Here is a 13154-nt window from a genome sequence, read left to right on the forward strand (position 1 = left end):
ATGCCACCCCTACCTTCAACCCCCACATAGCAATAGATATTCCAGGTATATTTCATGAATATACATTTAAGGATATTGTATTATGCTATGAATATACCATGGATATATATATATCTTCTGGAGAATATTCCCTGGAAGTGCTCCTGGCGAACCTTTGATATATTTTAAGAATATTCCTTGGGAATATTCTTGGAATATCTTATTATATTCTTAGAATATCTAAGGTATATTCTATTAAGAATATTCCAGGAATAGAACCCGAGGAATATTCATAAAATATTCAGGATATTCTTAGTTTATTGTAGGAATATACAATAAAGAAACACCATAGAATATTCTTTAAATATATTTTATGAATATTCTAGGAATATTTGGAATATTCCAAGAATGTGACGAGTAACCGCTATTAGGCATGTATATATTGCATTTTGATACAAGATTCACACAAGTAATAAAACACATAATATTCATAAACAAATATATTTTAAAAACAATATACACTGAAATATTTGACGTTTCAACCAATATTAAAAATAAAAAATCTAATTCAAAATATTTATTCACTGAATAAAATATTCCTGAATACTGTCATATTACAAATATTAGAAATGTATTCAAATTAGGATGTTCCTACTCTCAAACAAATGTACACTAAAAAATATACTAAAATAACAACTCTGTGAATTCATCAGCACTAATTAAAAAATAATATATATATCATTTCATTGAAAAAGAAAAAGTGTATTACATCAAGAAATAGGTTAGGTTAGGTTTCTCACTTAGAAAAATAAACCCACAAATGAAGTATTTAAAATGAGTGGTATGATGGGTTCTTCAATGAATTTCACTTACTTAAAGTTATTCAAACTTTGCTCACCAGAATAGTTTTCCTTATATTTGTCCAACAATGCATCAGCCAGTGTTTCAATAGTAATACCTGGAACAAAATGTACATTAACGTTCATTATCACTATTTAAAAGTGGCACAATAAAACTGGAAAAAAATCAAATAGATATTTTTCGCATAGGTTACTCATGAACATTTACAACATTTTATGACTTGGAGAGCAACTTGCATTGTCTTGTTGAAAAGTAATCATTACGTTTTCAGTTCCTTGGTGCACCTGCCTGTACCAGGTACCACTCTGTTTCTATGAAAACAAATGATACAAAAGAATGTGTCATTCACTTACTTTTCTCTATTGAAGATACACAACTGAAATCACTCTAGTCCAAACATGTACTTAGTCAAACCAACAAATCCCACACACCAACTCTCCTCGAACCTAAAATGAGGTATAGTAGGTTAATCACCATGACTTTACTATCGATACTATTGCATTTTACTTACTTTTCTTGAAGACTAAATAGATGCAACTCTCCTGTTTGAAGATCCAAAATCAAACTATTCGCTGTACTGCAAATTGGTCAACCCCAAATTATAAATGGTACACTGAACGTGACAGAATTATACTTTGATAATAACACCAACACACCATGCATTACACACGCGAACCTGCTACGTCAACCGCCATGTTGAATCAAATGTCGAATTTAACGCAAACGCAAATGTACCATGCATTAAGGGACAGCCGCTTTCTCAGAGCTTATTCGACTGTCGCGCGCTACACTTCAATTGACCAATGAGAAACGTTTACTCCAATTATTCACTTCCCCATTTCTCTGTTTCCAGGATTTTTCGCTTTGTAATTAAATAATTTCAAATACAAAAAGACAAATAGGATGAGAATTAACCAATTTATTGATGCAATTGGTTCATTTATTGGCCCATTCAATTTTTTTTGTCGTTTCCAACAGTTGCTGTTGGAGCAATTCATCCAGAATCTTTGCGTTGAGTTCAAAAACTGGTTTACACTATCAGGGTTATATACATTAGGTTATGCATTCGATTAAGATCTTCAAATATTTTTGTTTTTAATAATATTGAATTTTTGGATACGTTATTATAAGATAATTCAAAATTCCATTGTATAGAATATTCCAAAATATATCGTGGGGATATATTCTAAGAATATATCATATGGTATATTCGATCGACAATATTCTTAGAATATTCAAGGGAGAATAATCCATTTATAGACATTCTATGCACATTCTTTCGGGAATAATCCTGCCATATTCATTCAAGCATATTCTATGAATATTCTAAAGGCATGTATATATTCCAAGAATATTCTATGAATATTTGGAATATATACGTTCGTTTTATGATATACAGGGAATATTCCATGAATATCTAGTGCTGTGTGGGCCCCTTTGAATTGTTTGAGAGGTCTCTTCATTCTCTATTCAAAAATGTTATCGCTTTCAAGTTTATTGCAACAATTGGGATAAAATAAATTAAAATCATGTGGTTACCGAAATTCGATAAAATAAACTCAAAAACTAAAATATAATGCAAAACGTAATTAAATGTAGAACTATGGATGTTAACGAAGTAGATGTTCAAAATGTTCACCGCGAACGTCTTGGCAACTTCCTAATCTCAAATAAACAGTCTTCTAACATTATTCAACATATCAGGCGTGATCTACCTAATCGCAAACGTTATTCGCTCTTTTGAGTCATTCAAATCTGAAGGTTTAGTTTCATACACATTGTTCTTTACATATCACCATAAAAAGAAATCTAATAATGAAAGATCAGGTGATCGCGCTGGCCATTCAATCGATCCTCGCCTCCGTATCCACCGTTTGGTCATTGTATGGAGATATTGCCGAACATCAGCTTGGTAATATGGTGGTGCTCCATCCTTCTGAAACTATATCGTATTCGCTGGAACTTAAGGGTTTCCTGGAAGAGGAGTACATCATTTTAAAGTAGTACCAAATAATTATCGCCATTTGAGTTGCCCTCAATGAAAAAGAGACCAATGATATGGTTTCTCATAATCCCCGCCCAAACATTAACCTCTCGAGGGTATTGCGTGTGTTATTCTCTCATCCAGTAAGGATTTTCCATTTACCAGTAGTGACAGTTTTTACGATTAGTATGACCGTTACGAGACGAAGTACACTCATAAGATATCATAATGTCTTCTAATTGGGTGATATTGTTATCCAACATGTCCATTATTTGCTCACAAAAATAAGTTCTTCTATTGAAATCGTCTTCCATGAGCTCCTGAGAAGGTATCATTTTCTAGAAATGCATTTTATTTCCTTTTAATATGTTTACTATCGATGTATGGTTAACATCGAATGAAGTGGATGCTTGTCTACTCGATGTATGTGGTTTTTCCTCAAACTCAAGCATCACATTTAATTTGAGTTCATCACTCATTGCATTGGCAGCTGATTTTTTTATCTGCCCCACATGACCAAGCTCGCGAAACTGCTTCTCTATTTTGCTTATTGTTCCTTGAGATATGGGCGGTAAATTAGGAAATTTCTCATGAAATAGGCGAGCGATCTACTTCTTTTTGTGTTCGGGTTTTTTATCCGTAACCAATCATTGGTAAAACTGGTATTTTATGCATTTCCGTTATGGTCTGACATGGTTAACTTCAAGTCTGACAAATGGTTAGATTTGTCAGACTTGAAGTTAACGAACTTTGAACTTGAATTAAAACACTGAAAACTAATGTCTATATGATATAAATTGATTTGAAATCCCTGAAAGAATCTGTGAAAAAATTGAATAATTGAATCGTTAATTTTTTTCGGTTTTTCTGGTTGGTATGTTATTTCATTGTAATTTCAGTTTTTTGCTAAATAAAATTGTTTTTTCAGCTAATCTTTCAATAATAATAATAATTAATAATAATAATAAATAATAATTTTTTCACAGATTCTTTCAGGGATTTCAAATCAATTTAAATCATATTAGACAATGGAAGTCGGAACTGATGAAATGCACCACGAAACATTGTCAACCACCTTCAAACAAACTGACAACTAATGTTGTAATATAAAAAACAAGCTGACAAGGCGTTTTAAAGTAACGTTGCCACGGAAATTATTTACAGTTTTTCAAAGGACATCATCTGAAAATAATATTGCTATGGTTTTTACTTACTTTCTTCTTATCGATACCTCAACATGAAATAAGTTTTGAGTGTATTTTATCCAATTTCGGAAACCACATGATTTTAATTTATTTTATCTCAGTTGTTGCAATGAACTTGAAAACAAAACGATAACATTTTTAAATAGAGAATGAAGATACCTTTCAAACGGTATATCACAAGCTCATAGTTCCCATTTAAAAAATTGGGGGTTGTACCTGTCATTCGACGGGGGTTGAAGGTAGGGGTAATATTTTTTCGTGAAGTATGTCAAATTATAATTCAAATTCAACGTGTTTCGGGATTTTGTTATAGTATTTACCGTAACCGAAATAATGAATTTATTCCATTTGGCTTTTACACACTGTATACTATAAAAGCTTGTTGCAAAGTTTACCTGTGCAGATGAATGAGAATATAATCGATCTTGCCATAAATAATTATAAAAAAAACATATGACTTTTCATGTCGCGACAAACTTTCATGCCATATATCATGGTGATGTAATTTTTTTTATTCATTCATTCACGGGTAACCCCTAGTTGTAAAACATGCTATATTAACATATCATAATGTAAAGATTTCAAAACATTGAAACTTGAAAACTAAAAGTTTAACTCTAGTCTTGAAAACTATGTTGTAATTGATTTAAAACATTTTTTTCCTTTCTGAGTATATTTTAGTAGAGATAAGATTGTTTGTAACAATATTTTCTACTATCAATTAATAAATATTATAGTTTAGGAATAATTTGTCTACGTTTAATAGTAGTTATCACAAATGGATAATTGAAACTTCCCTCCTTTTCAACTTTCGAGTGGTGCTTGCAGTGATAAAAAAAATTCGCTTAAATTACATGAATGTTAGAGTTTACAAACCAGATATAGAGGCCGGGCCGTGTTAGAAATAATACTTTAAAAGGTAAGACCTCGTTAATCCTTATCTCGCACAAATTTCTACTTCTGAGGGTTATCGTTCGTAGGGGTGCGACAGCTGGTTAACGGAAAAACAGATTTTAAACAGATTTTCTAAACAGGCCAAAAGCATATATATATATATATATATATATATATATATATATATATATATATATATATATAACCTTTCAATTTGCAAACATAATAAATCCAAGTATACAATTCCTCAAATATAACCAGTTTGACTATTTATTCATTCATGTTAATCATTTTTAGAACTCAACCCAGTAACTACCTCAACTCTTGTAGAAGAACATGTACCCCCACTAACTAAACGAGGCCCTGGAGAATCAGTCAACTCTAAGACAGTTTTGACAGAAATTGGAAAAGTTTCCTCTGATACTGCTGAAGTCGGTATACCGTATGAAAACATTTGCGGAAGGTCAGTCTCTACGAATGAATTGGTGGTGCATGGGGATACGGTACCAAGGGGAGCCTACCCGTGGCTGGCAGCAATCTTTTGGGTGAAGCCAACTGGGCTGAATTACATGTGTAGCGGTTCACTCATTTCTGATAGACATGTAGTTACAGGTGAGTTATCTCAGTTTTGGTGTTTACCTGCCTAATTGCACAACTTGCATACTATTTTATTTTGTAGTAGATGTAAATATGTAGCAAAAAAAACATCTCAAAACGGGTAAAAATTTGTACAAACAAAAAGTCTACTTAAGTATTTTTGTATATTACTGGAGTTTTTCCCAACACCAAATCGTTATTTTTAACACCTCGACACGTGTTTCGATCACCAAGTGATCATCTTCAAAGAGGAAGATTAAAACTAGAAACTAACTGGAAGGTATTTTTGTTGCGCATATAGTCCACCAGCAGTAATCATAGACGTTTCAAATGGAACAGAGAATTAAATCATCGCTGAATGCGCATTAGATATCGCTAAATAAACTAACTCAACATATTCATTTGTCTATTTCCTTCTCACTTTGTTGTTAACACTATTCATCGAAAGGAAAATTGTTATTTCGTTAAATTTTTCGAAATTGTGTGAATTGCAGTAACCGAACTTCTCTAGTTCGGACTTCCATTGTCTGATATATAAAATGATTTGAAATCCCTGAAACAACTAAAAAAGAAGAAGAATTAAAAATGAATTGCTGAAAATAACAATTATATTAAGCAAAAATAACATGAAATGAAATAATAGTGAAATAAAATACAAGTAAAAATAGAACGACTGAACAAAAAATAAAGAAATATACATGAAAATGAAAATAAATAAGTTAAAAACTTCCAAGCCACGTTAGTTCACGACGTTTCGATTGTTAGTATCTACAATCGTCTTCGGGTGATGACTGGACTGATTCCTTCGAAAGATGACTATTTATGGGTTGTTCGAGTACTTTCTCTTATCCCCGCTATCCATTTTTTCCGCTTCACTGGTTCAGTGGGAGTTGATCGTTTGGCGGGAGTTGGCCATTTTTCGCTTGATGATGGGTTTCCATATGTTGCGTATCTCTACGCTAGCTTGACTGAATACGTTGTTGGACAGCATGTATACGGCTTCCTTGAATTTTCTCCTAAACTAATGTTCCTCTCTGTGTATGATCTCAGCTTGGGACCACTCGATGTTGTGTTAATGGGTCCAAACATGGTCTGCTATTCCTGATTTGCTGGTTTCCCCTCGCTGTGTATGTTTCTTGTGCTTGGTAATGCGAACATTCAATGGCCTCTTAGTTTCACCAATATAGGATTTTCCGCACTCGCAGGGTATCCGGTAAATGCAATTCTTGCAATCGTAGTCCGCGTTTGGTGGCCTGGTTTTCGTGAAGCTGCTACGGATAGTGTTACCGGATCTGAAGCAGGTTCTGATGTTGTACTTGGAACCGATTCTTCTTATCCTCTCCGATAATCCTCTGATGTAGGGATGTGCAAGCACTGGTTGTAGCGGCTTCTCTTCCTTGCGAGGCTCCTGCTGTCTTTTAGCCAAAGTCTTTTCCATCATCGCTTTGGAGTAGCCATTCCGTTGAAGATCATTTTTGATGATGTCTAGTTCCTTCTCGAGACCTTCCTTCGTATTACAGAGCCAGAAAGCACGGTCTAATAGAGTCTTAATGATCCCTCTTTTAGTCGATTGTTGGTGGTTTGATTCAGTATACAGATGTTTCCCACTTACTGTCGGTCCTCTTCACCGAAACGTCTAAGAATGACAATTCTTCGGGTTTGACCCCATTATTAAGTATAAAACTTGATCAACTAGTGGTAATTTGACAAAGGTGTTCATATTCATTTCATTAAAAAATCCTCTATCTGTATAACAATTACTTCAAAAAGTTCAAAATTTGCAAAATTTCTCATAAAACTTCACAGGAAATGATTTCTGTATGCCACAGTATAAATTGAAATTTGCACCAGATGATTTATACCTGAAATAATTGAGGATTTTTCAATTTTTTTCTATTTTTGTTGCAATTCAATTTTTTTTAATCTCCACACTCTCAACAGTGGACAAAACAATTCGATAAATTATATATCATTGTAAATCCAAGAAGGCCGCAGCTACAAAATCACATTACAGTTACGAATTACATATTGTTTCACGACTACCTCAATATCAAGTATCAATTGACAGGGTTTGACTAGTAGAATAGTAATACACTTTGAAAAAGATGCAAATTCAAGATAGCCGCAGGTACAAAATGGCGAATTACATATTACCTTGCAATACTGAGGAAATAAATGAAGTGAACAGAATGAAAAGAATTGAGTAAAAAAATTAAAAACTGAAAACTTGAAAATAAAATAAGTAAAAAAAAGAATAATGACGTAGATAATGTACTCCTGGATTTGATAAAAACTAAAACATAATTCGGAACGTCCAAGGTATCAGTCTTCACACTACTATTCTCAGAAATGTAGGGTATAATAATAAGTAAAATAATAAAATCGTTGGGCATAGTATTTATATAATTAATCAGGATACGCTACGACATCAATCTACGGTATTGATTAGCAATCTACAGTATTGATCAGATAAGGAAAATATTAAAATCGTGGGGCGTAATATTTACATATTTACTCAGGTTACGCCTAACAATTTTATTATCTTTTAATCTTATCAATACATTAGATTGCGAGTAGAGTGGTGTGATGACTGCTACCTTGGACTTCAGAATTATTTTTTAATTTTCAATAAATTATCTTCATCACTTTATCTTTTTTTTCAATGAAACCGTTTAACATAAACATTTATTTCATTTTACTTTTTTCTTCATTGTAAGTCGATTCCTGTGATCGTAATGAAAAATTATTCCTCAATATCATATATTACAATTTACTATAAAACAACTTTTCTTGAGCAAAAAATATTTTTCTCTGAACAATGTGTGTTGAAAATTAGATTGGGTAACTGATTTTGATTGCCGATAATTATCATGAATGGAAGAAAAGAGAAATGAAACTTTCTATGTTTTTTACCACTTTTATTTTGAACTTACGTTACTGCAATTTCGTCCTATACGAACATTTTCAAACTTATACAATATTGTGTTGTATACAATAATATATTTGTAACTAACGTTACTGCAGTTTCGTCCTATACGGACATTTTCAAACTTATACAATATTGTATTGTATACAATAATATACAATATTGTATTGTATAAGTTTGAAAGTGAGTATAGGACGAAACTGCAGTAACGTTAGTAACGAGTAAAAGTGGTAAAAAAACCTAGAAAATTTCATTTCTCTTTTCTTCATTATGATTTCCTACCACGTAGTAACGGCTACATTCATCAATTTGTCATAAATACAGTTAGGCATCGGTATTACGAGTGGGACAGAAGTAGATATTTCACTAGATCTGATCTAATCACTCGATTTTTGTCGTACTGTGTACTTGGGGAATGTTCCTCCTGACGAAAATCAAGTAGTTTTCATAAAAGAGCTCTAAAACAACGCATTTTAAACTTATTTCAACCTTTTTCTTTGAAAAATTATTTAAATACTCAAATAATAGGAATGAAATAATGCATTCAACATTTAAAAGGATTCGTTTCTATTTCACCATTTGGCAACATCGGTTATAGCTAATAAAGGACAATGAATCTGTTACCTGAATGAGACAAACAAAGATGACATATTTCAGAGGCGTGCTGTTCTGTTTACTTATGTACCCAGTTCCGAGAAATTCTGTGACATATGACATTTTGTGCACCTAACCTATCTTCCGCTATATAAATAAATAAGAAAACAACTGTTGTTTATGTGGCTTGTGGAGGTGGTATTGAACTATAATTTATATTCTGCCTTAATTGTTGATTTATAAAGATAATTCTCCTTATTTGAAGTAGAATATCTAGGTACGTATAAATTATTTCATCTTGATATAGACGCTGTTGCCAATATGTGAATTAGAAACAAATCCCTTCAAAAATTAAAACCCAACATTTGAAACATCAATTTGAATACTTTTCGAAGTGAATTTGAAAAACTCAAGAATCAAACTCAACTATATTTTGTTCAAACTGGCATTTGCTGTAATAACCCAAATTGAGGAACATTCCCCATTCTGACAGAGAAAAGAAGAGAGCAAAAAATGTATTCAATAAGGTTATTTCATTTCTCCAATCACTAATGTTTGGAGTTGAAGTTTGTATGACTGAAGGTGGAATTATTTTTAACTTTTTATAGCTGCTCACTGTGCAAAAAAAGACAACAAAGTGCTCAAACCCAATGAGCTTCTCGTAATCCTGGGTAAACTGAATGTTCAAAAATGGGTGCCATCACATGGCGAAAGAATAGTTGAACCAGAAGCCATCCATGTCCATCCAGACTACATGGCGTTTTCTGGTGACGCCGACGTTGCAGTATTAGTGCTTAGCGAAAAAATGGAATTTACCAAATATGTGAGACCATTGTGTCTATGGGATGGTAACTCCGAATTAGAAAAAATTGTAGGTGAGTTCACACATCTCGTCAATATTCTAATAGTATCAATATATTTCGGAGATACTTTAAAATCACTATAATTATTTATTAAGAATATGTTTGTGATCATTAAGTGAATTTCATGAAGGGATCAGAGTTTTTACAATCTTTGTTTTTCATTGTTTTCCTCTTGTTTCTCTCCATAATATCATTCCTACCCAAAGGTACAAAGACAGGTGACGATAAAAAAATTGGAAAAAAATGATTCTGCAACATGGGCTGTTTTCAAACGCTACCAATGTAATTAATGAATACATAAGTTAGGTTAGGCGCAAAGTGAGTGGGTCTATTAGACTCTCCAATGCAACCCGCAAGAGTTTATTGTGGCTCACACCTATTCACACTCGGCCAAATAAAGCCAGCTTCTTAACGAGGTCGATTAGTTTGTATGGTAAGTGCTCTTTCAGGTCACATGGAAAGAATGCGGCTCTGTTGAACTCTAAAAACCTGATTCGGTCCCCAGTGGGGCAGGCACAAAGTATGGACTCTGCAGATTCATCATTTTCCAAACAGAGGCGACACACACTGTCTTCCGACAGTCCGAGTCTCCGCATATAAAGTCCAACAACTGTTTCGTATCAAGCTTCGAAGGGTGAATAAACGCCATGGAGTGAGCCAATCCTGGAAGATTCTGCCAGAAGTCCATAAATCTTCTTGCCATCCAGGTGTTCAATCTTTCATTGGCAAAGCCTAAAGCGATGCCCATGACAGGTTCTGGTCCGATGAAGCTGCTTGCAGCAACCTTCTTTGCAAGGAAGTCAGCAGCCTGATTGCTTTAGAGGCCATTATGACTAGGAATCCAGACCAGAGACAATCTGTTACAGCTTCCTATCGAGGAGAGTGATTTTTTGGCAATTTGCTACCAATTTAGACGTTATTCGGTAGGAGTCAAGAGCTTTCAATGCCGCTTGACAGTCCGTGGATATTTTTATTGACTTGTGTATGAGGATGGATTTTTTCAATCTCTCCGCACACAAATCAGTATCATAAATTTCCGTTTGAAATACTTTCGCATAGTTTCCTAGGCAGGTTGATATCTATGTCCTGGATCTGCGACTGAAAACATCTGCACCAGAACCAGAAGGTATTTTCTATCCTTCTATAAACCAACAACTATCTGCTCTCAGTATTTCCTTCTTACGGAGGATCCAGTCCTCTCTACTCAGGAACAGTAGTTTATAAGGCACTTCGTAGTTGACAGTTGGAGGCATAGAGTCAGAGGTCATTTCCAGAATGCTGTGACTTCTAGTGTCAACTAACAGTCTGTTGCACTCTGCATTAAATTTATTTGTGCGATTGGCAATGTGCACAAGTCTATATTCAGTCCATCTAGCCTCTCTCTCCAGAAAAATGTGGAGAGAAGTTAGATCTAGAAGGATCTCCATGGGCGCTGACGGTGTGGTACTGATGGCACCACTGATGGCCAGACAAGCCTGTCTCTGTAAGCCAGAGAGCTTCGCCTGGGCCGTTTTCTGTAGAGCCTTCGGCCACCAGGCAACTGCAGCAGAAGTGATCATTGGTCTGGCGAACAACACATAAATCCAATGGATTTGTTTGGGACCTAAACCCCAAGTTTTACCACCAATCCTTCGACATGCCCACAGGGACAGCCTGACTTTGTGTAAAACTTTTTCCAAGTCAGTGTTTCAGGTGAGTTTTTTATTAAGGACAATGCCACGATATTTCACCTCCATTCCAAATGGAATGATCAATGATCAAGCAGACTATCCGTCAGGAGCGACCACAGAAGGGGAGATAGTACTCCACCTTGAGGGCAGCCTCTGGTGATCCTGAACCTGATTTCCTTGCCTTGAAGAGTCGTAGTTACAGTTCTGTTCACCAGCATGGCATAGATCCAACCAGTTATGGTCGATTTTATAACTTTCCTAGCCAGAAATTATCGTATAGATTCAGGTAGTAAAATGCTCCTTCAATATCGAAAAATACATCAACTGCAACCTCCTTGTTGTCAAGGAAAATTTTCTCTACAAAGTTGTTCAATGCTGAATCTGTCGATTTGCCGGTTTAATAAACATACTGCTGCTTATTCAGGTGGGATGCATATAATGCCACCCTCCTCCGTCCAGAATCATTTCAAGTCTTTTCAACAGGAAGGATATAAGGCTGATTGGATGTACCGATTTAGGTTGTGAGTCTTTCCGACCCACTTTAGGTATAAATACCACCCTTGCTGCCAACCAACTGGGTGGTATATAGTTCCACGCCTGACTAGCTGTATACAATTCTATGAGAACAGGTAAAATTATTCCCAGTCCGTTTTGAAGAAGAGCTGAAAATATACTATCCTCTCCAGGAGATTAGAAGGAAAAATACATAGCTAATATTCGAAACTATCGTCAACTGGGATGTTCGAATATATATGAGAAATATGGATAAGTCTACTATTGAAACTAAGGAATGCCACATGAAAAAGTTAGCAAAATATATTAATATTCTTACACCACATACAATACAAAAGATACCCTGTGCCACAAAAATTATATCGCAGATCGTTAACTTGAGTCCTAATGACAGTGCCATTGTATCAAGAACATAAATTCAATGATTGCTTGTTTAAAACAGAGCATTCATTTTTTTTGGAGTGTTTCATGTCTAAAGGTAAGAAAAACATCTACTATTTGATGTCTAGGTTTGAGCAAAATATGTTTGAATATTACTGGAGTTTTTTCTCAGCACCAAATCGTTATTTTTACACCTCGACACGTGTTTCGATCACCAAGTGATCATCTTCAAGAGGAAGATAAAACTAAAAACTACTCAAAACTAAAGCTACTTATACTAATCAGGTACATCATACAGGTAGGTAATCAGTAATACCACCCATAGAAGTGTACCACCCTAAATTAATTCTACAATTGGCTATGAGAGTGTAGAAATAAGTAAACATAATAATATTATGAATAACGATAACGGACCAATACCAAATAGCATACTATATAGCTTGTTGAAATAATATTGTTGGGTTTACTGATTACTACAAAAAGACACGCTACAAAAAGACACGCCGGCTGAAAATTGTTCTATATATAGCTGTAACATTTAAACATACATATTGTAAAATAATAGAAAGGCCAATTGTAAAATTAATTTAGGGTGGTACACTTGTATGGGTGGTATTACTGATTACCTACCTGTATGATGTACCTGATTAGTATAAGTAGCTTTAGTTTTGAGTAGTTTTTAGTTTT

General features: G+C 34.2%; 1 protein-coding gene and 1 long non-coding RNA gene across 4 annotated transcripts in view; one reads left to right on the forward strand and one right to left on the reverse strand.

Annotated features, from left to right (window-relative positions):
• LOC111509201 (serine protease gd) overlaps window positions 1–13154 on the forward strand; it is a 47393-nt gene that overhangs the window by 31017 nt on the left and 3222 nt on the right. For all 3 annotated transcript variants that reach the window (XM_023164897.2, XM_074184591.1, XM_023164896.2), the window contains 2 exons: window positions 5221–5535; window positions 9649–9915. In XM_023164897.2, coding sequence (XP_023020665.2) covers window positions 5221–5535; window positions 9649–9915 — 582 coding nt within the window. The remainder of the gene's footprint in view (window positions 1–5220; window positions 5536–9648; window positions 9916–13154) is intronic.
• LOC141486492 (uncharacterized) lies at window positions 544–2270 on the reverse strand. Its single transcript, XR_012467889.1, has 2 exons — window positions 1352–2270; window positions 544–937 (listed from the first exon to the last, which is right to left on the reverse strand). It is a non-coding gene; the product is annotated as an uncharacterized lncRNA (long non-coding RNA).

The sequence above is a fragment of the Leptinotarsa decemlineata genome, unplaced genomic scaffold (assembly GCF_025532065.1).
Source record: "Leptinotarsa decemlineata unplaced genomic scaffold, Ldec_3_MD MMD2_tig00026354_RagTag_RagTag, whole genome shotgun sequence".
Lineage (NCBI taxonomy): Eukaryota > Metazoa > Arthropoda > Insecta > Coleoptera > Chrysomelidae > Leptinotarsa > Leptinotarsa decemlineata.